This window comes from Poromitra crassiceps (assembly GCF_964638095.1).
Source record: "Poromitra crassiceps genome assembly, chromosome: 5".
Lineage (NCBI taxonomy): Eukaryota > Metazoa > Chordata > Actinopteri > Beryciformes > Melamphaidae > Poromitra > Poromitra crassiceps.
In genome coordinates, this window is record NC_139642.1 from 44901698 (window position 1) to 44929381 (window position 27684).

At 42.6% G+C, this 27684-nt stretch overlaps 1 protein-coding gene across 1 annotated transcript; it reads left to right on the forward strand.

Annotated features, from left to right (window-relative positions):
* c2cd3 (C2 domain containing 3 centriole elongation regulator) lies at positions 1-27287 on the forward strand (the record flags this gene model as incomplete). Its single annotated transcript, XM_083636692.1, has 44 exons — positions 1-52; positions 971-1240; positions 1337-1494; positions 1730-1905; positions 2020-2186; positions 2291-2423; positions 2507-2662; positions 2800-2944; positions 3095-3231; positions 4187-4390; positions 4485-4603; positions 4739-4857; positions 7007-7138; positions 7730-8170; positions 8311-8462; positions 9541-9784; positions 10249-10432; positions 10526-10709; positions 10951-11123; positions 11207-11342; positions 12376-12644; positions 15072-15152; positions 15247-15861; positions 15975-16301; positions 16389-16518; positions 16617-16681; positions 16778-16983; positions 17106-17218; positions 17344-17493; positions 17620-17708; positions 17798-17933; positions 18339-18607; positions 19923-20003; positions 20096-20710; positions 20824-21150; positions 21238-21376; positions 21474-21538; positions 21635-21840; positions 21956-22065; positions 22482-22637; positions 22774-22961; positions 24276-25050; positions 25169-25277; positions 27072-27287. The coding sequence occupies 44 exons, from the start codon at positions 1-3 to the stop codon at positions 27207-27209; spliced, it is 8841 nt and encodes a 2946-aa protein (XP_083492818.1). The 3' UTR covers positions 27210-27287.
* Positions 27288-27684: the final 397 nt, after the last annotated feature.

Genomic DNA, 27684 nt, shown 5'->3' on the forward strand with positions numbered 1-27684 from the left:
ATGAAGGGCAGAAAACAGAAGTCTGCCAAAGGTGGAAGCAGCAAAAGGAAAGGTAAAGTGTTGTCAGTTAGTATTGCTAACCTCATTGCTAGCAAGCCAGCTAAAGTTGTTTTGTAGATAACGTTAGCGTCAGCTGTCAAACTCTGCATTCTAGTAGCTAACTTTAATTAGTTGACTAACGTTAGCTAATCTTGTGCTATGCTAATGTTGTGTTGAGGTGCTCCCTCTTTCTCTCAAGCCCTGTCTCTTTCTCTGTGCTTGTCCGTGCTCAGTAGTTTCATGATTTCAGTATGTAACGTTACGTTAACGTTAAAGTCAGTAACGTCAATGGTGTAGCCTTTATTTTTATTTTTTATTTGACCTTTATTATACATGGGTGGTCCTTGAGAACAAACTCATTTCCAATGGCGCCCTGTTACAGCAAAAATATTTCTAAAAGTTACAAAATTACAGACAAGATATAAAATTCTTGTACGTTAACGTTAGGTTCATGTTCACCACTCAGGTGATGTGGTAGGTTATGCCTTTTGCAAATAACGTTACAGAATAGTGTCAGAACATTTTCCAACAAAACTTGAGTTTAAAGTCACACTCAATAAAATTGAACCTGCATACATACAGTATAATCCCTGAATTATGTTGGTGCTGCATCACCAACATAATTAAAATGGCACATATTTTATTCAATGATATAGAAATGAAAGTATGTACAAGGGATAACTAGGTTATAGGGATTTATTGTGGGTATTTAATAAATACCCACAATAAATCCCTATAACCTAGTTAGGGGAAATAAATACTATTTATTTCCCCTATTATGCAGTGTGATGCATTTTAAAGCATTACAGGCATGAACTATGATTATCTACGTTAGCTGTGAACAGTATTTTATGGGCCTTTTTGTCAAATGAACTATAACAAATTGACATTCTTTTAATTTGTGTAATAATAACAAAACTCTCTTATGCAGCTCCTAGTGATGTGTCCCCCTCCACCAGCCTCCCTCCTCTGGTCGAGGGCCAGGTGAGATGCTTCCTACAAGTGACAATAAGCAGAGTGTTATGGACGGTTCACGAGCCTCCACCTGTAACATTCGTCAGGGTGCGCTGGTGGGGAGAATCATCCAACGGGACACATTTCTGTCCACGAGATGGATCACAAGTGTCACAGAAGAGCGTCAAGACCACAGCTCGCTTCCCCATCCGCTGTAGTCCAAAGCAGTTCACCTCATACCTGACAGGTAACTCAGCAGGCTTAAATATGTATGCGTTTGCTATGATGCAAACATACTGTACGTGCTTTTAAAAGTTGCAACACATCTGTCATTCATGAACAGATATGGGCTCTTTGGTGCTGGATGTTCTGACAAAGCTGGATCATTTGCCGATCGCACGTGCTCAGGTTGCTGGGATCTCTCGTCTCTCTCTGTCACAGTCCATCAGCGGGTTTTACACCCTCTTGTCTCCAACATCTGAAAAGTTGGGCGAGTTACAGGTAAGTGGGAAATGGCACATTTTAAGGCATTTCTAGAATAGGACCTCCAAATGATAATAGTGGCTGGCGGCAAAGTAGACAAACGTACCAGCTACAGTAAAAGTTCATCAGCATTTGGTTGTTGCCTGGTGTTCATTTGTCAACCAGTATGCAGTTACTCTTAATTAGCAGATATTATATTGATAAATATTACGTTAAATATTATATTACATAGATTTGCCTTTGACCACCTTAGGTGTCCCTTACTTTGGAGCCCCTGACTGATGCCTATGACAGCAGCAGCTCAGTTCCTGCCTCAGATATCAGTATTGAAGTACCACAAGTCACCACACTGACGGTTCCCTCTCAGCCCAGACGTCTCTCTGTCGGCAGTGGGAAAGACTCGGGGAACAGCAGCGGAAACACACCAAGGTTTAGTTGTGTTGTTGCTGTTCATAATCAGATCTGTTTCTTGTTGTCAGATCAGAGAATGTACAAGTTTAAATCTGAGGGTAATGATTTTATATTTTGATATAATATTTTCAGAGGGAAAGACCATTTATATTTCCAAAGTGCCCAGACAGACAAAGGCAAGGAAGAGTCATTGGAAAACCAGATGCCAACAACAGACAGATCTCACTATACTCAAACAGCTGTGAATCCCTCAAGACAGGAACCTCATGACGGTCAGACAACCAATGATATCCTCTCAGGTTGGTTTCAACATGGCTGCACATCAGATGTACTTAATCACAAAAGTAATAGATTGAGCAAATTGACTGTTTTAACAATACAACATTTTCTCTTGTCTTCTCAGTTATTTTAGAGCGTGGCAGCAAGCTTAGAAACGCCATGGTGGTTTCAGCTTTGAAATGTGACCTGGATTCTGACCTGGCTCTGAAAGACACCCCTCTCCCTCTCCCAAAGGATAACATCTTGCCAACCTTCAAGTTAGTGTATCAAGAGAGAATGGCATGATTTGTGTAAAAAAAAAAGTATTATTATTCTAAGTCTTATATTCCTATGTCTCCAGGCGATCTCCTCCTCCCTGTGGGACGTTGCTCCAAAACATTCTGCATGCTGACTCAAGCCTCCAGCACTCTCATCATGCTGCTGTAGTGTCAGACTGCCTCAGCCCAGACCGTCACCTTGACATGGAGAACAGGGCTGTGGAGCTGCTACTTGGCAGGTAGCTATGTGTTTCAGCATTTACTTCCAAACTTCACAGCAAATTATAGCCAGTGTGAATAAGAATAATTGTGCTGTGTGTTTCTTCTCCCATGTCCATTCTCTTCTCTCTTTTTTCCCCCCTCTTTTTTTTATTAGATTAAACACATCTCCTCTACCTCTCTGGGATGGGGACGGCTCCTCCCCCGAATCTCTGTCTGGACATAGTGTGTGTGGAGATAGTGACCTCAATGACCCGCAATATGATCAGAGCTTATTGGAGAATTTGTTCTACAAAACCCCTGTGAGTAGATGGTTTCCTTGTGATTGTCAGAGAAAACCACTTGTTGCTTTTGTGTGTGATATCAATGTCAGTTGACTTCTATCACAACCATTAACAGTGATTTTTTTCACGAGAGGTTCTTGCAAACCATTTTTTGTACTTGTCTCTCAGATGTCAGATGTCAGACCAGATGACACTGAGGTGGAGGTTGAGAAGATAATATCTAGTAGCAAAAGTCAACAAAAGAAGAACTACCAAGGTGGAGCTGAGAAACAGCTGAGGCAATCTGGACCCAAGATTGCTAGAGAGTAAGTTATTCTCAAATTTGCTGTTTTATCTTCATTAGATACATTAAATGACTTATAAACGTCATTGTATTGTTGAACAATTATGAATAAACAGCTATGAATAATAAACATAGTTCAGTAGTAGCAGTATGCAGTTTTAAACAACATCAATGAAATGTTAACCATAGCAGAGAGTAGAACCCGAATGACCATTATTTGTGTGCTGTGATCGGCTGGTTAACGTTCTAGCTAAGCCTGATTGGTTGTTTTCTGTTAGACCCACCACCAAAATTATAATGAAATAATAATTGCCTACTGCAGCTTTGAAACTAGAAATAGAAAATAATTCTGCACACTGCAAATAAAAGGCTACATTTTATTTAGTGTCCTAGCATTTACTTTGCAGTGTTCAAAATAATTGTCAAAGTTTTCAAGTTTCCAGTGGTCATTGAAATACTGGAAAAGTTATGGAAGTTGAAAATTTGTTTTCCAGAACTGGATTCTTCTTTCTTTCTTTTTTCCTTCTCAAAATTGGAAAAATGTGACAAAATTATTAGGGTAAAGTTCCTTACACATCAAGAGCGATGCGAATATACGGCACGAAATTGCGATGCGAGTTTTGACTCACCTGTCAATCACAGCCACAGATGTGTACACGTCGGAAGCGAATTTCTGAAAAATCGAACGTGGTTCGAAAAAATAAACACTGCAATAACGCTCAGCGAAACTTCGCCGTCGGTATGCACGGTTGCATTGACTGATATAGGTTCGGAAAATATTATTGACGTGCGAATTAATCGCACGAAAAAAACGTGCTCGGTGTGTAAGGACCTTAAAATGCAACTGGTCTGCATTTACTGTGAGTCTCAAACAAAACAAATATTCATTATCATAGCATTTGTAAAGATTTCTTTACATTATCCTTACACAGTCATGAACATTTGATATAAGGTCAAAGTATTGTGGTTCTCTCTAGCTCAAAGTCAGAGCATCAGCAGACTCTAGACGACAGTGATATTCTCCCTGGCTTGAGTGCGGAGCAGCTGACGGTGCTTGGTGGGATCCGGCTGGCAAGAGTGACCATCCACTCCCTGACTGTACCGGCAGGCAGCACCACCACGACTCCCAGAAAGACCTCTGGTAGAGGGAAACCACCTCGACCGTTAATAGCTAAGAAATGGTAGGCAAAACATTTTCAATTATTTTGATCTAATTTAAAAATAAATTATAATTTTGCATAACAAGAGTCTGTGACGTCTCCTCTCTTTTTGTAGCTCATATTTTGTAGAGTACGTGTTCCCTGTGGCATCCAGTTCCAGTCGACGTGATTGCGGTCAGGCCGCAGCAAGAGAGGTGACCAGAGCCTTCTCCAGTAATATCACAGGAGGAGGAGGTATGATGTGTTCAGACTGGCAGCTTTTATGAGACCTGTCAGAGCAAAAATCTATGGTTTCGCCCTGAAAGATATGAGCTGGCCTTTGGCAAATTTTCATTAAGGTATCTGATGTAGTCTCTTCTGTGTTTTAAGTGGTGAAGTTCGATCAGCGCTGTGTGTTTCCTGTCCACATCAGTGAAGCAGCAATTCAACAGTGGTGGGGAACTGACCTCGTTTTCAGGATTTACTCCCGGAAGAACGACCAAAAGAAGGTACATGGGATAGATGGGTACAAGGCTTGAAATTGACATTAAAAGCAGTATTGGTTTAAAAACTACTTATGTGATTGGTGCCAGTTTGTAATGATGGGTGACTTTTGCTCTGAGTTTCGAAGCATAAACAAAAGGTACAAAGGTGTACCCAAGGCTTTGATATTGGGCCCAATTCCCTTGTGCTAGCTAGCATCTGGACTGGCTGATTCTCCAGTCATTACATGTTAAATCTGATCTGGGAAAAGACTGCTTTCAGACACTACCATAAAAACCTGAAATTATCGGATTTTCTTTCTTGTTGGAACTTTGCCAGATGGTTTTCTTTTCACATAACCATTAGGGAACGAGTCGCTTGGGAAACCGTTTCAAAGCACAGGCACTTAAAAAATACACCTGGCAGGTGATCGGATGAACCATCTGTCTATCACGGGCTCGCTTCTCGCTGGTGTCACACCTAAAGCCCGGGCATCTCGTGCGCTTGATTCCTAAGCTCGGCCACTGCGCGGACTCGCCCGTCCTGCAGCTCGCCAAGCTGACCCTGCAGCTCGCATTGGCAGTTCGCCCGCTGCACGGCCTTGCCTGCAACTCGGCTGTTGTGTGGCCAATGAGACCAACATCACTGATAATGGCTATGTTTACATGATGACTTTTAATTCAGAATTAAAACTTCCGAATGAAATCATTCAGAAGTAAAGTTTTTTCCTGCGAGTTTACATGTAAAATCTTAATTCCGAAAAGGTGGTTACATGAAAGAAACTTTAATCTGATGTTTTTGAGTCATCGTAAGGTTTGGGGCTGGGAAGGCTTCTGATTGGATAAACGTAAACAGGATGTTAACGTCATTACGTTTACCAGAAGTAAACACTCAGCAGAGTTCTCAGCGCTGCGTGATTTCTAACCCCACATAGGATAAGCAATAACCACGCCCTGTGGCGCCGGGATTGGCCAGGAGCAACACTGGAGGACACGCAGCCCAGCGATTTCATGAACCAACTGAATAGCAACAACATGGAAGAAAACGTTATCACCGCACTTTTCTGTTTCATTTTGATCGTTTGTGTTAAGCAGCAGCACGACAGTAATATGCTACTGCTTATTCTGCGTCTGCTGAGGAGGAGAAGGGAGGCAGTAGAAAACCGCTGTACCTCAGTCCATTGCCTTTTCCCACTCGCAAGGCCAGACAGCAGTGGATGAAAAAGGGAGCGAGCATGCGCAGAAAGACCGGAATGAACTTAATTCCTAAAAAAGGGTATACATGAACGCAAAATGGTTTCATTCGGAAGAAAAAACGGAATCAACCGGCCACTTACATCGGATTGAATTTTCATTCGGATTGGCCATTTTCATTCGGATTTAAGTTTTTTCAGATGTTTACATGATAACTTTTAATAGGATTGAACGTTAATTCCGAATGAAAAGGGGAATAAACGGTCCATGTAAACGCATGTCAGATTCACGACATCACTGATGATGTCGTCAGTGGGATTTATGACATCACTGATGATGTCACAGTGGGATTTATGACATCACAGTGGGACAAAGAAACAGACAGACAGACAGACAGAGCCCCAGCTCCCATTTATTTACTGATGGTGATGAGGATACTAGGCCGCTGAGCGTTGACGATTTCAGTCTGAATATCAGGCTAGGTTTGTTGTACTGGTGTTTGATTTCTTTTCTTCTCTCATCATCTTTTTTTCTATGCCTCTTTGAGGGCATTTGGTTTTCATTCATTCATTACTTTGTTTTGTGTGTCTGTGTTTTTTTAGCTGCGACCAGCAGCTCTAAACAGTAAATTCTATATGTAAGTCATTCTGTTGGTTGGTTGGTCCACACCACCCTAGCGGGCAGAGTTGATGCCCTAGGAGGCTGAAATTTGGCATGGAGGTTAATGTGTGTTTGTGTTCATGTCAATTGGCTAACAGTTGGTGGTAGCGGACAAATTTCAAATAAAAATGTAGGGTGGCAGCGTCAGAGTAGGGTGGGCTGCACCTTACCTTCCGGCATTTTGGAAATTTGCATATGTGCTCGCAGCTATTGCGAATTTGCGCTTGTTATTTTCGTATTTATTTTTATCGTTAACATATATACCTTTGTGCGGGAAAAATAGTGACCATAAATAAACAAATTTGAACTTGTGTTGTTGCAGCCTGTTCCTGTTGGAGAGGCAGTTCACCCGCTGCGTTGTCTGCTGCAGAGGGAGCAGCTGAGCCAGTCTGTTGTCTTAGCTGTACAGAGTCTGGAAGGGAACTGTGAAACCCAGGCGATTGGCCCTCTCAAGGTGATAGGTTTTCCCCAGATATTTATGTTGTCGAACCCAATATTGCGCCACCCTCTTAAAATAATGGCCTATGTCACTTTTTGAGGAAAATTATATTTTTGCCTAAATCATCTCTTCATGATGCTGACCACCTCTGGTAAAATGGCCTAAGTCCTTAATTGAAAATATCATGCTCTTCCTACCTGGTAGTGCAATGGCGTATGTCAAGAGTGTGACTTAGGCCGTTTTATTTTTGCCTAAGTAAAGACAATGGGACTTAGGCAAAAATAAAATGGCCTAAGTCACACGCTTGACATAAAATGCAACTGTAAGTCAGGCCTAAGTCATTTTTTTTGTGCCGTCACAATGGCATGTTCGTAAATTGGCCTAAGTCATCTAATCAGTCATCTAATCGTTTTATGTTACATAATTGACACACAGTGTTATTTGTATGTCAATAGTCATCTATTGTCATAAAAAAATTGTGGAATGATTCATAAATATCATATATTCTGTATTTGGTTCAGTTTTTCTGAAAAACTTGAAAAAGTGACTTATGCCATTATTTAGTGTTTTTCATAGGAGGAATATTTATTGAATTGTGTTTTTCAGGTGTCACTAGAACTTGCAGCCAACAAAGATTTCTCATCTGCTAATCTGGCTGGCAGTGCTGCAACGCCTTCACAGATCATATCCAGTCCACAGAGAGAGCCTAGCTCCAGATCTCAGCATGCTGACACTGGCAGAGAGGAGTTACCAGCCGGCTATGCAGGAGGCTCCAGGCTGGATATGTCCAGAGTCCAGAGGGCCTCAAATGGTCCGTCTCCTCCTCCCACCTTCCATGCATTTCCTCACAAATCCTGCCAGCAGGTGGAGGAGGACTCGGCGGTCCTCCTGCATGCCTTACTCATGGTGCCAGATGGAAAGAATTTCAACTGTGGGCCCATGCAGGCTCCAAACCTCTACTTGAACTGCAAGCTCTTTTGGTCCGATGAGACTGCGAGATCTGTCATCAGCTGGGGTCAGGCAAACCCGTCTTTCAACTTTGCTCAGGTTAGCTAAAAGAAATTACCGTAGTCTCATGAGCCAAAAATAAATAAATAATTGCAGGCTGCTAAGGCTGCAACATTGTCTCATGTGGTTGTTAAATAATCTACTGAGCCAAATTATATATATATTTTCCAATGTGTCAGGTAACACCCGTGGCCTTAACAACTAAGCTGCTGGAGAGGATGAAGAATAACATGATGGTGATCGAGGTGTGGCAGAGGACAGTAAGCTCGGGGCAGGATCGTCTCCTCGGCCTCGTTAAATTACCTCTTCACCAGTTCTACATGTCCTTTAGGTGAGTAGTTCTCATGACAGTAAATAATGTCTTAAAAATACTATGCAAGATTAGCATCATCTGGTGTGGCTAACTGGTATTGCTGCCAACCAAAATATTTCAGAGGTCTTGTACAAAGCCTCATTTCATGTGGCTCAAGTGGGAAAATTTAAATTAATACATTTGAAAATGGAGCCAATGGTAATGTAATGTCCTCTCGCATTGAGGGGTAATGTTGGAAGAGCTGAGCAACAGTAACCAACAGTAAGAGTAACCAGTTCAAAGTTTCCTACATGGAGCAGTGATGAGTGTGATAGGGATACCTTAGGATAAATATACAGAGACTATTGTAAGTAACATTGAGGGGTTGAAGATGTGTTTCGTATGTGTTCTGGTAAACAATATCAGCATAATCTAATATAGGTAGGTATTAACAGCTGTGTGACCATTCTTTTTTTATTTGACTGTAATGAGAAGTAAATAAATAAATAAATCTGCTAATACATAAATAAGTCTTAACTAATAAAATCCAGAAATAGAAAATAATGAATAACATTGAGCATAAATGAATACATCATTAAGAACTGTTGAAGACAACTAAGATATCTGTGGTTCAGAAGAACACATCTAACCTGACGCTGCCAAATGGTTTTGTTTGTTGTGTGATCTGATCTCATGATCTCACATGAATCCAGCTGCCTTGCAAGGTTAGAACACATCCCCTGAATTTTTAATAACCTGCCCTCTAGGAGGCGCTACAGTACACCTTCACCTCAAATGGTGCAAGCCATGAACTTATTGAATTCTTATCATGAAATTCTAAGCAATTCTTCACTAGGAATTGCACTTTTTACAATGTTGTTTGTTTGTAAATATGAACCTGAATGTGTACTGGATGATGATGTTCCTTTGTCTTCACTTGGGGTATTGATGTTTTTATTGCATCTTGTCTGTTTTATTAACTCTACCATAGTGAGGCTAATCGCTATTCTATTCCTATTCTATTATATAAGATGCTTTTGGCTTGGGATTCTGCTTATATTTCACAATAACTTTGTATTGTACAATAACACAATATCTCTTTGTTTATTCTGTCCAGGGATGCAAACATCACCCAACTCCTCCTCCAGGCACAGTACCCTGTTGTAGGGGTCGACTGCTACATGCCAGTCATTGATGTGTTCTCAGGTAGTTGCAAGGGAAACCTCAGGGTCATTTTGGCTATGGGCCAATCAGAACAGATAGTTGCCCTCCAGCGCATGAGGGATGAAGAATGTGGCTCTGCGTCTCATCTTCTGAGACCGCTCCACCTGCTTGATCACCAGCCGCATTCACAAACAAAGGTCTGTGGGGATTGCTGCTACATTAGTCTTTTTATGTTTTCAGACAATTCAACTACATATATTTTATGGAAAGACAGCACACAAGTACAACTATCATGCCCCTATCAGTGGAAATACATGTGGAACAACATTCACAGAATTCTATGAGATAATAATGCAGAACAAATTGCCAACTGACAAAATAAACCCTACTCTGAAAACTGTGCAAGTAGGTACAGTATCTAGATGTTTAGATAGGGTGTGTCAGTGTGTGCCATGTATGTCCCTGCTTTATGACTTATGATCTTGCTCAATATGTTCATAGACTAAATGGAAGTGCTAAACAAAGTCAGTAATGACTCTCCCAATACAAATATGATTTCAAAGTTAGAATTTCAGACTCCGTCCATCATCTCTCTCTTATTCTGCCCACCAGATTTTCATTTATTTATTTAAAGTATTATTATTATATATTTATTCCTCAGGTGAGTGCAGCACCACAGGAGGCTATGAGAGAGCATCTATTTGTGATAAGAGTGGAGAAGGTGAATGGCCTGACACCACTTCAGTCCACAGTCTGGGGAGAGGCTGACTGCTACATCCAGTACACCTTCCCCTCTCAGGAAGGCGACCCTGCTGCTGATTTGGACCCAAACCTTATAGAGAGTAGTAAGGCAGTCCCATTTCATTGGAAAAATAAACTTGAGAATTCTTTATTTTGTTTCCTTTGCCTGGTTCTAACCCGTATCTTATCCCCAACAGCTGTGAACCTAAAGCAGTTTCGTACTACCACCACTCTCTGTGTGCCTGACCCGATGTTTGGCCATAGTGAGACGCATGTGCTGTTGACTCCTGAAGGAGTCCCTGTACAGAGGCTGCTGCTCAGCTCTCTTTCCAGTCGAGGCCTGGCCAGTGGAGGGGGGGTCCAGTTTGAAGTGTGGTGCAGGTCAGTGGTTGTTACTGTCTGGCCCAGCTGCAAAACTGGAACTTGAAATGTTGATTATAAACCAAAATGTATTTACTCCAAACCTGGACCTCAGAGGCTTTGTGCCTAACCATTACAGTACCTTTAACAGAGATGATGCGGGGGGGGGGGGGGTTGAATGACTTTAAAGATGAAAACTTGTATCAAAAATTCTTGCTTAATTCTTACTGCTTTCATAAACTTGATTAATATGTCTTTGCAGATATTACTATCCAAATGTACGAGATCAGCTTGTGGCCAAAGGAATGCTTCCGCTGTCCAAGCTGTGTGCCATGGTGACCATGCAGCGACAGCAACCTAATGAGGCTCAGCTGTTCTCCCTGCCCCTGCTGCCCAGGACTGACGGTCCCACTCCGTATCAGCCTCAGCCCTCAGGTACACACACACACACACTGGGATAACGGTGTAAAATAAACACATAGCAGATGTAATGCTTTGAAACTGTTTTCATTTCTTAGGCTTGTTAGATGTGTGCGTTCAGTATAAGCACCGGCCCATGAGACCTGAAGGACAGATGGGCAGGGGGCTTGCTGCTCGTGTTGTGACTCTGGTGGTTCAGCTGCATCGAGCGTCTGGTCTGCAAGCAGCAGCAAGGTACATCACCACTGCACTGAGCTGTCTGATAACACTTTCTAGCCTGTCTTTAATATCTAATATTATACGATAAGTTGCATGACTACCGAGTGCATGGCAAAGAAATAACGGCTAATATGCAATCTCTGGTTTGTGACACACACGGACCCCTAATTACAGTTTATTCATGTTAATGATTTGGAAACTGGAGAGTAATGGCTAATTGACTTGCTCCTTTTGCCTGCTTTAATTTTCACAGCTAGTAAAACTGTCAGATGTAGTATGCGACTGTTTGATACACCACTTAAAGTAATAATTTTTCAAGCTGTGACATTGTTTGCTGAAGGTAGGTGAGCTGTATGCAGCCAGCTAGGTAGCTATAGCGCTATAAACCTCATACAAGCAAACAAGCTGTATGTCTTCACAAGCTGATTTCAGCCATAATTATAATAATAAATGTTAGAAAATAAGAACTGCAACTAATAGATGTGTTCAGATTTATTTTTGCAGTCTTTGCAGTGGTGAAAATGTATTTCTGTAAAAAGCAGTAAATTTCATTAATTTTGCTTACAGGCAGCAGTGAGCATGAAGTCATGTTAATAATGGCTGTGTAAAGTCCCGGCATACATACATTTATCACCAGTATAGAACTGATATAATATTGCAAGCCAGCTGGATTCTCTCATGAGATCTTGATCAGATCACGCAACAAAACCACCCATGTGGCAGCGTCATGTTAGAACTGATATTTACAAATCTCCTTTTTGGAAGGTTAATCACCTTGGCTGTTCCACCTCTATTCCTACCATATTTGACTTTTTGAGTGTAAAGAAAACCAAAAATACTATTGGGAAAATCCAAAATTGGGTTAGAAAGTTTTAAAAATTAATTTAAATGATAATGATAATGAGTAGGATTGTACTTGATATTTTTCTCATTGCTTCCTTATGGATTACAGTGTAAGAATATTGTAATTGAAGGTGTTTGAAGGTGTTTTCTAATGCTTATAAACATTACCCTGACTTGCCAGTTTGCTTCTGCTTCTCTCTTGCAGGTTATTATCAGAGCAAGATGAAAGATTCCAGTACTATGCTGAAGTTGGAGTGAATGCGTACGTTACAGTCCAGCTCTCCTTCTTGCCTGAGAGTGAGAGGAGGTGCACCCGCATAGCCGCCAGGACCTTCTGCCCGGAGTTCGACCACCACATGGAGGTTCCCTGTGACCTGCAAGTTCAGAGGAGCAGTGGAGAGACCTGCAGCCTCGCCGAGCTGCTGGAGGAGGCCTCAGCTATCTTCACCATCTGGAACAGAGACAGTCGCAAAGGTCTGCACTTTAAGAGAGCTTATTATATCTTGGGCGATGGTGAAACCATTTGCCACAATATAAAAATAAAATTCAGCCAGACATGATTTCTGTGGACAGTGACAATCCCCCCCCCCCCCCCCCCCCCCAACTTTTTTCATGCCCAAGTATTTGATTTGGTCGATTGGTACTGACACGTTAAAAGACAGTTACTGTATACAATACCGGACTGACATACAGGTATATAGGTACAGGACACACTGCTTGACAGCAGATAAACATACTTCACACTACATTATATTCAAAGCAGATTGTTCCACTGCAGTGTAGCAGCATTGACCTAGCTGGTCAAAATATATTGACCAAATTGAGGTGAACACGTATGAGTTAACAAAGTCGGTTAGTTATTCTCAGCAAAGTAGCTCCAGGGCCCAGTAGTTCAAAACTTTTAATCCCTATCTGATCGGATCAGATTTGGATTTTGGGTAGTTCAAAACCAAAAAACAGGATTAGGATCACTTTGATATCCGATCAGATCAGTAAATCAAATCCAAGCTTTAATCTGGATCAAATCTTCAAAACGGGTAGTTCAAAGCCACAACACAGGATTGGGATCAGTTTGATCCCAAAAAACTGGATTATCTTGATCCCACCAGAGGGGTGGATATCCAGTGGATTACCAGAACAAAATTTACTATACAATTTATTTAAAAATATGTTTCAATTTAAATAAGATGGCAACGTTTGTTAACTGAAATAATAGACCAATTTTAGCCTTCATGGCAAATACATTTTATATTTAATTTTTTGGTCACGTTTGTGGTGGCCTATTTTGTTTTCAACCAAATGTTGATGACATAAATGTTTATGCTCATAAAAGTATCACAACAAAGATTGTCAATCACAAATGTAATTTAGATTAAATAAAAAATATCTTCAACAAAAAAAAGTCCATCAGCTGTGCCGGCTTCAGCAAATTGAAACCTCACTTAGAATTCAGCTCCTCAAAGCACGCCTGGATGATCCAGCTGCCTTTGAATTAATGTTTTTTTGTTGTTACCCTAGTGGGAGTATTTTTTTTAATTACAATTCCATTATGATTTTATGTCCTTTATGTATTTAAAAATATAATTAGACATTATAGATGTCTCTGCAATGTGGTCTCTTGTCTTCCTTGTATTATTTTTCATATCCACTAGATCTGCGTTTCTCAACTGGTGGGTCGCGACCCAAAGGTGGGTCGCGGGGCCGTTTTGATTGGGTCGCGGACATTGGCCATTTTTTTTTTTTTTTTTTTTTTTTTTTTTCATATTTCATTTGAATTAAATTCAGATTATTGAAACTGGATTAGCCTGACCAGTTTTACTTGTTTAACAAGCTGAAGCATATGCTCTGCCTGTAATTCAAGAGAAGTCTGCCTTTTCATTTCATATTTCATTTTAGTTCAATTCAGATTATTGAAACTGGATTAGCATGGCCCCAGTTTAACTAAAAAAAGCATATAGCCTCCTGTGATTCCTTTTTATGTCATATTAGTTAAATTCAGACTATTGAAACTGGATTACGGTAGGTTTCAATCAATCAACTTGTTTTATTATTATTATTATTAACTTGTTTAAAAACATATAGGCATGTAATTCAAGATAAATCTGCCTTTTATTTCATATTTCATACAGTTCAAATAAGACTTTCTGAGCATGACCAGTTTGACTTGTTTAAATTTAAAAACATATAGGCCTGTAATTCAAGTCTGCCTTATTTCAATTGGTTTTTAGCCCTAGTTGCACTTCTGTTGCACTTTTTTGTTCATTTGAGTTTTATAACAGTGCATGAAGGCATTGTGTATTAAATTAATGCGCTATTTTTTGTGCAATAAATTTGAGTGGTTTAAAAAAAATCTGAAATTTGGGTCGCGACTTCATGACAAGGAAAATAGTGGGTCCTGAGGCTACACCAGTTGAGAACCACTGCACTAGATGGAGATCGGTAGGATTAAAGCACTGATATTCAGGATCTAGTAATCTTGAAAAGTCTGAAACTGGATCAGGGTGATCCTATCCTGAATTGCTTTGAAATACTGGGACAAAATCTGGATCTGGAGTTGTCTGATCCTGGATCATAGAAAATGGGATTTCAAAATCTGATCGGATCTGATTGAGATTAAAAGTTTTGAACTACTGGGCCCAAGATGGATATCTGGATTGCAAATTAGTTTGACCTTTCTGGTTTTTAGCTGCTGCATAGCCTTGTCACAAATCCTGTTTGGGTTGTTCCAAGAAATGGAGAAGTATGCTACTCCCCTTGGTTTAAAATATTGTGATTTAGAAACAACAGCCTAAAATTACGGATGAAATATCTATGCAACATCTACAGTACCTATTGTAATATTGCAATAATTATATTTTTGTTGTCATATTTAAAATAATTGTGTTGTGCTATTTATCATAGTGATGGACACTCCTAAATCTAAGGACACAATGCTGGGCACAGTGAAAATTCCTTTGGCTGATCTCATCCATAAAAGAACAGGTATGCATTTCTAATGACTGTGTGAGTAGAATAGAGATTTAATTTGATCACACAGTCAGCATGCACTCACTGTCTACCTCCTCTAAACTCCAAGGTCTATCTGGCTGGTTTGGAGTGTATGCACCTCAGGACCTCGGTCCCTCTCAGGACCATCACGTCTTGGTCGGGGGCCTCCAGATCTCCATCAACTTTGCCCACCATGCAGACAAGGAGAGGGTCATTAAAGCTGCCCACGGCTTGGGTTGGGAAATGGGCCAGAAAGACTTTGAACAGCAGGATGATGAAGAGGCCTGGGAGGAGAGCACGGGGACACTGTCTCTGATGTTTTCCATGCCCAGAGCATGGATACCTGTCCACTGCCTGCTCCTGCCGGGCCACAGTGAGCTGCAGCGCTCCACCTACTGCTACTTCAGATACAAGTTCTACGATCAAGAGGCTTTCTGCTCCCAGATGAAACACCCATCGGCAGAGGAGGGTGGGGAGGAGGGCCAGGCCACGGTAGCTTTCCAAAGCACTCGGACTGTGATGCTCCGGAGCAGCCAGCCATTGATGTGGTATCTCAGAGAGGAGAGGTTGGAGATTCAGGTGTGGGTTGCCTTTAGGAAGGACAAGACGCAGAGGCCTCATGACACAGACCGACTGGTGGGGTCAGCGTTTGTCGATCTGTCCTCTCTTACCAAGAGGTCCAAGCACAAGCTGACTATCAGTGGTATGATATGATTAATTACATTAAAAAAAGTAATTGATTATTATTGCTTTAGTAAAATCATGGCTGTGTTACTGTATTTGAGGTCAATTACAGCTTTGTTTTTGGTCTCACAGGAGTGTACCCGCTGTTCAGACGCTCGGCAACAGATCTGCATGGTGCGGCCCTCAGGGTGCACATCACCCTGAGCACAGGTTGTCTTCCTGGGGGGCCCTCTGCTGGAGCTGACAGCCAGGGGGAGCTCTTATCAGGAGAGGAAGAGGAAGTAGATCGAGGCCCCTCACCCACCACCACATCCAAACAAGCATGCACACAAAGCAAGCATGAGAACAAATCCTCCACGGGTCCAGACCTTGCAGATTTACAGCGCACAGAGATGAGCGTGGAGGAGTCCTTCCCTGTGACCATCGCAGTGGACAGGGCCATGCACCTCAGTCTGAAAGGTGAGCTTGTGACCTGAAATCTATGCTTCTTTATGGCTCGTTGTGTATGTGCAGTAATCTGATGTGTGTGAGATCTTTCTCTGTCAGGCTGTTCTCTAGCTGCAGTGATGCCGTGCTGCTGTGTGTCCTACATCACCGCCGACTCTGCTGAAGCAGTCTCCACTGCAGTCATAGACAACACTGACTGCCCCGTGTGGGACCACCACCACGAGTGCAGGTCATGTCACAGACAAGAGCTGCAAGCTTTCAATACAAATGAAACTACTGATGCTTATTAAACATTGATCAGTCTGACGTGTTGTTTTAAAATTACAGGCTTTCAAATCAGCTACTGGTAGATCCACAACAAACTCTTGTGTTCAAAGTCTGGCATAAAGGAGGTACTGTACAGTGATGGAGTTTCACTTTATGATGAATGTTTTGTTGATTTTGTTTGATATATTTCTTAGTTTTTCTGTGCTGTTTTGTTCATTTAGACATGGAGAGGGTGATTGGCTTTGCCTCTGTAGACCTGTCCCCCTTGCTGTCTGGGTTCCCGTCAGTGTGTGGCTGGTACAACATCACAGACTTCAGTAGCCAGTGTCAAGGCCAGCTCAAAGTGTCCATCTCTCCTCTGAAGGGGGTTCAGGAGCTCCGGGGGCAGAGAAAAGCTGTGAATGAAGAGGCCTCCAAAAACTCACCGGTGAGAACTGTATTCACATGCCATGTTGTCCTACTGATTCATTTGATTCATTTGGAACAACGTATCACAGAAAACTGAGTCTCATTTTGTAAGAGATAACAGTGAATGTGTTTCATTAACAGGCTTTATTCCAAGCCCTGCCTCTCAGCTACCATACCACTGCCACATACAGCAGCTTCCCATCTCATATCAGTCGCTTCCTTGAGAAGAAGATCACATCACCTGACTCTGAAAGGTTTCTAAAACCGTGTTATTCACATATTTTCATTTAGGTGTTATTTAAAGTATGTATACACACATACTTAAATTATCTTGCATAACCACTACTGTATTTATTTGTGATGTTCACCATTGTCCCAGGTCCAGTGAGAGTGACCGCCATTGTGAACACATGGACAATGTACTTCTTTACCACCAGACTCTGCAGGAGCAAGCAGCTGCTCATTCTGTTTGTAACAGCAGTGTCGCTGATATCCATCCTTCCAGCTCAGTCCTATTCTCAGCTCTCAGGTATTATTTGTTAAAAAAATAGACAGTTGACTGACATTTGTGGCTTTGTAAACTGTTTGCTGTTCAAATCCTGACAATAAACCTGTGCTTTGAGGAGGATTCTGCTTCCCCCCCTTGTGTTTCCAGGAAAAGTCTAAGCGAGCTTGACAAGAGCATCCAGAGATGCTCCAGCCACAGGACTGATGGTCCCCCAGCGTATCAGCCTCAGCCCTCAGGTACACGCACACACACACACACACTGGGATAACGGTGTAAAATAAACACATAGCAGATGTAATGCTTTGAAACTTTTTTCATTTCTTAGGCTTGTTAGATGTGTGCGTTCAGTATAAGCACCGGCCCAGGAGCCCTGAAGGACAGATGGGCAGGGGTGTGGCTGCTCGTGTTGTGACTCTGGTGGTTCAGCTGCATCGAGCGTCTGGTCTGCAAGCAGCAGCAAGGTACATCACCACTGCACTGAGCTGTCTGATAACACTTTCTAGCCTGTCTTTAATATCTCCTATTATACGATAAGTTGCATGACTACCGAGTGCATGGCAAAGAAATGACAGCTAATATGCAATCAAGGTTAATCACCTTGGCTGTTCCACCTCTATTCTTACCATATTTGACTTTTTAAGTGTAAAGAAAAAACATTAAAAACCAAAAATTCTATTGGGAAAATCCAAAATTGGGTTAGAAAGTTTAAAAAAATAATTTGAATGATAATGAATAGGATTGTACTTGATATTTTTCTCATTGCTTCCTTATGGATTACAGTGTAAGAATATTGTAATTGAAGGTGTTTTCTAATGCTTATAAACATTACCCTGACTTGCCAGTTTGCTTCTGCTTCTCTCTTGCAGGTTATTATCAGAGCAAGATGAAAGATTCCAGTACTATGCTGAAGTTGGAGTGAATGCGTACGTTACAGTCCAGCTCTCCTTCTTGCCTGAGAGTGAGAGGAGGTGCACCCGCATAGCCGCCAGGACCTTCTGCCCGGAGTTCGACCACCACATGGAGGTTCCCTGTGACCTGCAAGTTCAGAGGAGCAGCGGAGAGACCTGCAGCCTCGCCGAGCTGCTGGAGGAGGCCTCAGCTATCTTCACCATCTGGAACAGAGACAGTCGCAAAGGTCTGCACTTTAAGAGAGCTTATTATATCTTGGGCGATGGTGGCACCATTTGCGACAATATCAAAATAAGAAAAGAAAAAAGATAGATAGATAGATAGATAGATAGATAGATAGATAGATAGATAGATGGATGTAAAATTCAGCAGGACATAATTTCTGTGTCCAATGACAACTTTTTTCATGCCCAAATATTTGACTTGGTCAAGTGGTACTGACACATTAAAAGACAGTTACTGTATACAGTACCGGACTGACATACTATAGGTACAGGACACACTCCTTGACAGCAGATGAACATACGGCACTACATTATATTCAAAGCAGATTCTTCCAGTGTAGCAGCATTGACCTAGCTGGTCAAAATATTGACCAAATTGAGGTGAACACGTCACGTTAACAAAGTCAGTTGGTTATTCTGAACAAATGTATGTATACCTGGATTGCAAATTAGTTTTACCTTTCTGGTTTTTAACTGCGGCAGGGGCATAGCCTTGTCACAAATCCTGTTTGCGTTGTTCCAGGAAATGGGGAAGTATGCGGGGTATGGTGGCGCAGTCGGTAGCGCTGTCGCCTCACAGCTAGAAGGTCCTGAGTTCGATTCTCGCTTGGGACGCTGTGGGCGCTGGAGTTGTGACCCCCCCATATCTTCAGTGCCTACTGCCCAGGTGGGCTATCTCGTTGAAAGGGCCTTTCTGTGTGGAGTTTGCATGTTCTCCCCGTACCCCCCAGGGGGTCCCTCCGTACATACCCCCCCACTAAAGACATGCAGAAGATTGTCATCCGACCAGTGACGACAACATCTGAAGTGGTCCAATGATGGTCCCTGGGCGCTGGAAAGAAAAAGCAACCACTGCTCCTGGCCTGCCCCCTGGAGGAAAGGACAAGCCTGGATGGGTCAAATGCAGAGGACATATTTCACCAGCCGCGCTTCCTTCTGAAATCGTGTTTTTAAAATCGTGTATGCTAGTAACTCAGTTTTCTTCTAAATATGCCTATCGTTTACACTGATTTCAAGCATTAAACAGACTTTCTACAACTTCACATTATATCCTCATGCTCAGGTGACTCTACTGTATAACAAATCAGTTTACGAATCGAAGAGGAAAAAAACGGTTTTAGTTTCCAGGCTATGCTTTTCTTTATGCTTGATTTAAAAGATTGTGATTTAGAAACAACAGCCTCAAATTACAGATGAAATATCTATGCAATATCTACAGTACCTATCTGCAATTAATACAATTGTAATATTGTAATACTAATAATTATAATTGTTATTGTCATAATTAAAATAATTGTTTTGTGCTATTTATCATAGTGATGGACACTCCTAAATCTAAGGACACAATGCTGGGCACAGTGAAAATTCCTTTGGCTGATCTCATCCATAAAAGAACAGGTATGCATTTCTAATGACTGTGAGTAGAATAGAGATTTCATTTGATCACACAGTCAGCATGCACTCACTGTCTACCTCCTCTAAACTCCAAGGTCTATCTGGCTGGTTTGGAGTGTATGCACCTCAGGACCTGGGTCCCTCTCAGGACCATCACGTCTTGGTTGGGGGCCTCCAGATCTCCATCAACTTTGCTCACCATGCAGACAAGGAGAGGGTCGTTAAAGCTGCCCAAGGCTTGGGTTGGGAAATGGGCCAGAAAGACTTGGAACAGCAGGATGATGAAGAGGCCTGGGAGGAGAGCACGAGGACAGTGTCTCTGATGTTTTCCATGCCCAGAGCATGGATACCTGTCCACTGCCTGCTCCTGCCAGGCCACAGTGAGCTGCAGCGCTCCACCTACTGCTACTTCAGATACAAGTTCTACGATCAAGAGGCTTTCTGCTCCCAGATGAAACACCCATCGGCAGAGGAGGGTGGGGAGGAGGGCCAGGCCACGGTAGCTTTCCAAAGCACTCGGACTGTGATGCTCCGGAGCAGCCAGCCATTGATGTGGTATCTCAGAGAGGAGAGGTTGGAGATTCAGGTGTGGGTTGCCTTTAGGAAGGACAAGATGCAGAGGCCTCATGACACAGACCAACTGGTGGGGTCAGCGTTTGTCGATCTGTCCTCTCTTACCAACAGGTCCAAGCACAAGCTGACTATCAGTGGTATGATATGATTAATTACATTAAAAAAAGTAATTGATTATTATTGCTTTAGTAAAATCATGGCTGTGTTACTGTATTTGAGGTCAATTACAGCTTTGTTTTTGGTCTCACAGGAGTGTACCCGCTGTTCAGACGCTCGGCAACAGATCTGCATGGTGCGGCCCTCAGGGTGCACATCACCCTGAGCACAGGTTGTCTTCCTGGGGGGCCCTCTGCTGGAGCTGACAGCCAGGGGGAGCTCTTATCAGGAGAGGAAGAGGAAGTAGATCGAGGCCCCTCACCCACCACCACATCCAAACAAGCATGCACACAAAGCAGGCATGAGAACAAATCCTCCACGGGTCCAGACCTTGCAGATTTGCAGCGCACAGAGATGAGCGTGGAGGAGTCCTTCCCTGTGACCATCACAGTGGACAGCGCCATGCACCTCAGTCTGAAAGGTGAGCTTGTGACCTGAAATCTATGCTTCTTTACTGTTCATTGTGTATGTGCAGTAATCTGATGTGTGTGAGATCTTTCTCTGTCAGGCTGTCCTCTAGCTGAGCGCAATGCAGCAATGCCATGCTGCTGTGTGTCCTACATCACCGCCGACTCTGCTGAAGCAGTCTCCACTGCAGTCATAGACAACACTGACTGCCCCGTGTGGGACCACCACCACGAGTGCAGGTCATGTCACAGACAAGAGCTGCAAGCTTTCAATACAAATGAAACTACTGATGCTTATTAAACATTGTCGGTGTAATGTGTTGTTTTAAAATTACAGGCTTTCAAATCAGCTACTGGTAGATCCGCAACAAACTCTTGTGTTCAAAGTCTGGCATAAAGGAGGTACTGTACAGTGATGGAGTTTCACTTTATGATGAATGTTTTGTTGATTTTGTTTGATATATTTCTTAGTTTTTTTGTGCCGTTTTGTTCCTTTAGACATGGAGAGGGTGATTGGCTTTGCCTCTGTAGACCTGTCCCCCTTGCTGTCTGGGTTGCAGTCAGTGTGTGGCTGGTACAACATCACAGACTTCAGTAGCCAGTGTCAAGGCCAGCTCAAAGTGTCCATCTCTCCCCTGAAGGGGGTTCAGGAGCTCCGGGGGCAGAGAAAAGCTGTGAATGAAGAGGCCTCCAAAAACTCACCGGTGAGAACTGTATTCACATATGCCATGTTGTCCTACTGATCTCATTTTGAACAACGTATCACAGAAAACTGTCTCATTTTGTAAGAGATAACAGTGAATGTGTTTTCATTAACAGGCTTTATACCATACCACTGCCTCATACAGCAGCTTTCCTTCTCACATCAGTCGCTTTCTTGAGCAGAAGATCACATCACCTGACCAGACTGAGACGCTACTCTCTGAAAGGTTTCTAAAACTGTGTTATTCACACATTTTCATTTAGGTGTTATTTAACGTATGTATACACATACTTAAAGAAACACGGCAACGATTTTCATCCAGTTTTGTATTATTACAAAATCAGTAGTAGATCCGAAAACTGTAAACTGTTTTGGGGTCATTCATTTAGTTTGACAGTTATTGAGAGTTGATTTGAGAGAAGTTGTGGACCTAGGTTGTTCATGAATGACATCACTGGTCCACAACTTAACTCAAATCAACACTCAATAACTGTCAAACTAAATGAATGTCTGCTAAACTGTTTACAGTTTTCTGATATACTACTGATTTTGTAATGATACAAAGCTGGTTGAAAATTGACAGTGTTCCTTTAAATTATCTTGCATAACCACTACTGTATTTATTTGTGATGTTTACCGTAGTCCCAGGTCCAGTGAGAGTGACCGCCATTGTGAACACATGGACGGTGTACGTCTTTACCACCAGACTCTGCAGGAGCAAGCAGCTGCTCATTCTGTTTGTAACAGCAGTGCCGCTGATAACCATCCTTCCAGCTCGGTCCTGTTCTCAGCTCTCAGGTTTTAATTGTTAAAAAATAGACACTTGACTTGACTGACACATTGTGGCTTTGTAAACTGTTTGCTGTTCAAATCCTGACAATAAACCTGTGCTTTGATGAGGACTCTGCTCTCCCCCTCCCCCTTGTGTTTCCAGGAAAAATCTCAGCGAGCTTGACAACATCCAGACATACTTCAGCCATAAGCTATCAACTCCCACATTCCCATCTACGAGTGATCAGAGCTGTCATGCCAAGCCAGTGGAACACCAGGACTGGTGGACAGACACATGCCAACTTCTAAAGTCCAACCATCTGGTCAGAGAGGGCAACAATCTCATTAGTGGTGAGCTCATCTTCCACGGGGGTCCTCCCAATTATTGTCACTGATAACGGTCCGAAATGCCACCCGCCAAGCACCAAATCCTGGGAAAATGTGTTTTTGGTGTATGAAAAAAATCAGGGTCACCTGCCACAATGATTTGGTTATATACATTATTTGTCCCTACTGACCACTGTAAACTTTCTTCCATGAGCCAATCAAAGCAATGGCTCTGTAAGAAACTGGTTCCTGACTGGCTGCTGGTTAAGCTGCTTTACACAAGGTGATAGCATCTGAACGTCTACAGTCTGGATGATTGATTGACAAGCACAACGTTTCTTGGAACATAACATTATTCACATTTGGTGACACATACCAGGTGTGAGGTAGCCTAGCTCCAGACCTTCGAAGCCACGCCCACTCCACAGTTGTGGAGTTGATGAGTTGACGATTCAGTCTGAATATCAGGCTAGGTCTGAGGCCAACAACAAGAAAAAAATTCAAGACAAAGACAAACAAGTTAAACTAGACAAGACTAGATTAGCTGGGTAGCGAATGCAGCGTCTGAACACACAACTTCAATGAGACATAGGGAAACTGTTCATGCTCTTTGTTAAAGGAAGGGGTTGGCGATTTTCAACCTGCTTTGTATCATTACAATGTTGGTAATAAATGCAGATGGGCAGCCTTTACCTTGTTTTCATGGTTTTTTCTGTATGCGCACATTCCACGGTGAATCACATCAAGAGCCTTAACGAGCATTAATGCCTCATACCAGCTGGCGGGGCGGGGTTTCTGCAAGCAGACAAACCAATATTTCTCTGTGCTTGAAACATATAGAGAAGATAAGCACTGTCCATCTGCTAATATTACAGAGATTACAATGAGTCAAACAGAGTCAAAGGACTCTGATTGACTCTAATGAAGAGGCTGTGTGTGTTGAAACGTTAGTCACTGCACCTTTAATTATTAATTTTCGAGTGAATCGAGTGCTCTAGGATCCTCTTTGGGTTTACCCATTGAACTGTTCTTGTTAATATTGTCCTGTTCTGAGAGCACTAACCTCTCTTTGTGGAGGGGCTGAAGCGCAAGAGTCTCCTTCTACATTAATTTTGGACACTGGTTACGTTGGTGTACACTACAGTATGATAACCTTTGACCTAGGATCAGAACATAAGTCACCACCAAGACCACAAAATATCACTGCAGATACCTGAAGTAGCAAATTTCAGGACTTGCCTGAAACAAAAATGAATCTTAAGGAATCTTAAGGAAAATAAAATCATGTTTTACTAAAGAGAAATGCTGCTTTAACTCTTCACTGATCCCTTCACCTAGGCCTAGAAGGACACCGCCTGGAGACGATGACCTCTAACCCCCAGAGCAGCTCACCGACTCCCCACAATGGAGACGACAACCCCCTACCCATGAACTGTGGCACTTTCGCCGAGACTGTCTCCAGTCCACAAAGAGCTTCAGACTCTCTTCTCAAAAACATGTCTCCTCTGCCCTCACTGCTGCCCAGCATGTCTGAGGAAGCCCAGGCAGAGGACGAAGAGTACCGGCACCAGCACGGAGCCACCGCTGTGTCCGAGGATGAAGAGCGAGAAGGAACCGCTTGCAGAAAGGACGAGGAAGAAGATGACGATGATGAAGATTACGAAGGTACGGAGGTTGTAGTGAAGCCTAGGCATCTAAATGAGGTGACATCTCTAACGGACAAAACCAGTCCCTGGACCAGCATCCTGTCAGACCCAGACCTGGATTCTCAGGAGAAGCTGGAGGCACCACAGGAGTCGCCGGCCAGCCGTTACCCTGAACTAACCCAAGAAGATGCAGAGTGGAACAGGCGGTTAGGATCACACACCAGTAATCTGCAAGATCAGAGCCCTAGAGCACAACACAGATGTACCAGTCTAGAGGAAAGCCAATACTTTGACTCTTCCCTATCTAATGGATCAGTAGGATGCATTTCGGACACAGAGGGAGAAGGGGCTAAAGACAGTACTGCTCACTCTGAAAACGAGCCTCAGATCTTATTACCCAACCCGCAGCACACCAGGGTCACAGAGACTGCATGTTCACTGCCTAATCAAGACACACAGTCCCAACTGTATCCTTTATCAGTGTTTTGACGTTGTCTTGCCTCTCTGTCACATCAGGATTTGTTCTTATCAGCTGAGTGTTTGCTTTGCTGTGTTTGATTAGATTTCTTTAACACTTGTATTAAGCTCTGTTCCCCTGGAGGTCCCCAATTTCTTCCTCCCCCATCACAAACTGGAGGCATCTATGAGAGTCCTACGTTTAGCTCCTGCCTTCTCCCAGCCCTACAGTGACCCGGTGAGTATTTGTCACCAAACCCACTTCTGGCTTCACACTCTCCCCCAGGTCGCTTTGTACCGTTAGGCCTCACTTGATGCATGTTGAACAGCGGCCAGTGAAGAATAGTGACACTGCGTACCAACTTGAGTATTTCTGCTCCGTAAATATAGGGAGGCCCACTAACAGAATCTGACTTATGGACTAATTTTAAATCTGTGCCATGCCTAGTAATGTTGAAAGGAAATTCGCCCTAAAATAAAAAATAATTATGTTATCTTGGACACACAGAGCTTTCATTAGTAGTGAATTAGAGTCAGACTTTGTGTATACTATAAGACTGATCGGGGTGATATTCTAGGATCATGGGGACATTATCTGGTTTTCTGGCATATCTGTTTGCATTTGGATGTAAAAAAAAAAACGTGTCTACCCACAGTCAATTCTCTAATTCAGTGTAAATGGAGCAGCCCCAGTTTGTATTGTATTGTCTTTGTGTTACCTCACTGTGAAATGTGCTTTCCATTTGTCACCTTCTGCTCCAGGCTTAGCCAGTACCCTCTATTTAGAGCACTGCTGTGACGTAAGTAAAGGTCTGAGGTGCCTCTTTTGCCCCGACTATTAACCCTGGACGTAACAGAGGAGGCCCCGGTCACTGGCATTTCCTGCTGACACCAAACTGTAGCACAGTATAGCCTTACCCTGCTAGCCGGGCGCTTCTCACTCATACTGAGCATTAGCTAATGCTCAGTATGAGCGAGAAATGTCCGGCTATGGCTAGCAGGATAAAGTTTAGCCAGACTCTTAGAAAGGCGTGGCACTTTTTTGGGAGTGAAAAAAGGTGACGTGTTGTTGTTGGTGGTGTTGTTGTTTTTTAGTGTGTCATGAGTTAAACATAGGGTAGCGGTGTGAAGAAATAAAAGTGAAAACGTTGTGAGGCAGCAGGGTGGTGTAGCGAGTTGGGACGTTGTCGTTCAGCTAGAAGGCTTGGCTGCAGTTGGAGCCATGATGGCAAACATTTGCTCTGCGTGTTTGAGCTGAGATGCTGCTCTGTTCTGTAACTGAACCTGTACTTCAATCTACAGTACCTGTGGAGAGGGGGACGCAAAGAGAGAGAGAGAAAAAAGGAGTAGAAGTATTGAATTTGTTAATATGCTGCAAAATTGAAGAAGCAAAGTAACGTCACGTATGCTTTCCTTTAGAATAGTCATCATAGTACAGTTCAGCCGGGTTAACACCTTGACAGCTGTAGAGATGGAAGGCATGCCTGCGCGTCACACCGGCATTGCTGGATCCTATTTCAAGGTGGTGTGTGGAGATACAGCCGTGGGTCATGTGGTCAGAGAGGTGGGCGGCGGCTTTGCTGGGAACATATTTGCAGGCTCCTTTGAAGAACCAGTTCAAGCTAGTCACTCGTTGTTGATCTGAAGATTGTACTGTACTCCGTGTACTGCAGAATGACACGTGGCACGCCTGGCTCAGAGCCTATTGTCTATTGTGATTACTTGTATGTCTATATATTTGCCAAAGAAAGGCTTGCTCTGTTTGAGAAATGACTAACGCATACCACACACCTTCAGCAGCTAATTACGTCTCATTTGACTGATGAGTGTGCTTGTTTGTTTTGAGGCAAATATTTGATCATACAGTGAGTGTATTCTGTCTTTTTCAAAGAAAGAACTCTGTTAAACTATTATCAGTCACAACTTCAACTGTAAAGGCCTCCTCATATGCTGCTTTCGGAAACCCTTTGCGGGCATGATTTCAAATGTTACATAATTGACTTGTGTTGTATTTTCTGTTTGTTCTTCCCAGGAATCTCGCTCTGCGATGCACAGCATTCCCTATCAACGAGCTCCGAGGCCGAGGCCTGATATATCGGCCGCATCCACGAAGAAAGAGACTGCAAGAATAGCCAAAATATTTGCAGCTCATTTTAATGACGATCATTAGCTCCTTGTTAGACTTGTATTCACTGGTTGACAATTCATGATCATGTGAAATTGTTTAGTATGAAAAGTCCATGTAAATTCAGTGTAAAGTTTTGTACTTTTATAAATAAATATTTGCTATGTATTTACAATAATGGATGTATTTTTCTATGCTGTGCATACAGATTACTTGCCTCATTAATAAGGGATATACTTTGACTTTATTAGCTGGTATTACATCTGTGGTCCATTCACCTTTTGTTATGCTTGTTTTGTTAGCACGAATACAGCATGAAATAAAGCTCAAGTCCCATCATTAATGTTTTCAAGTGTAAGTTTTGGCTGCTTGGCACTGCACTTGTTTTGGTGATGGGCCGGCCTACTTTATTGTGTGGGCTACATGTTAGTATAATCGTTGATCTCTGTCGGTGTCAACAGAGCCATTGAGATACTAAACAAATGCAGTTGCAGGCATGCACCCACCACAACCTGCCTCG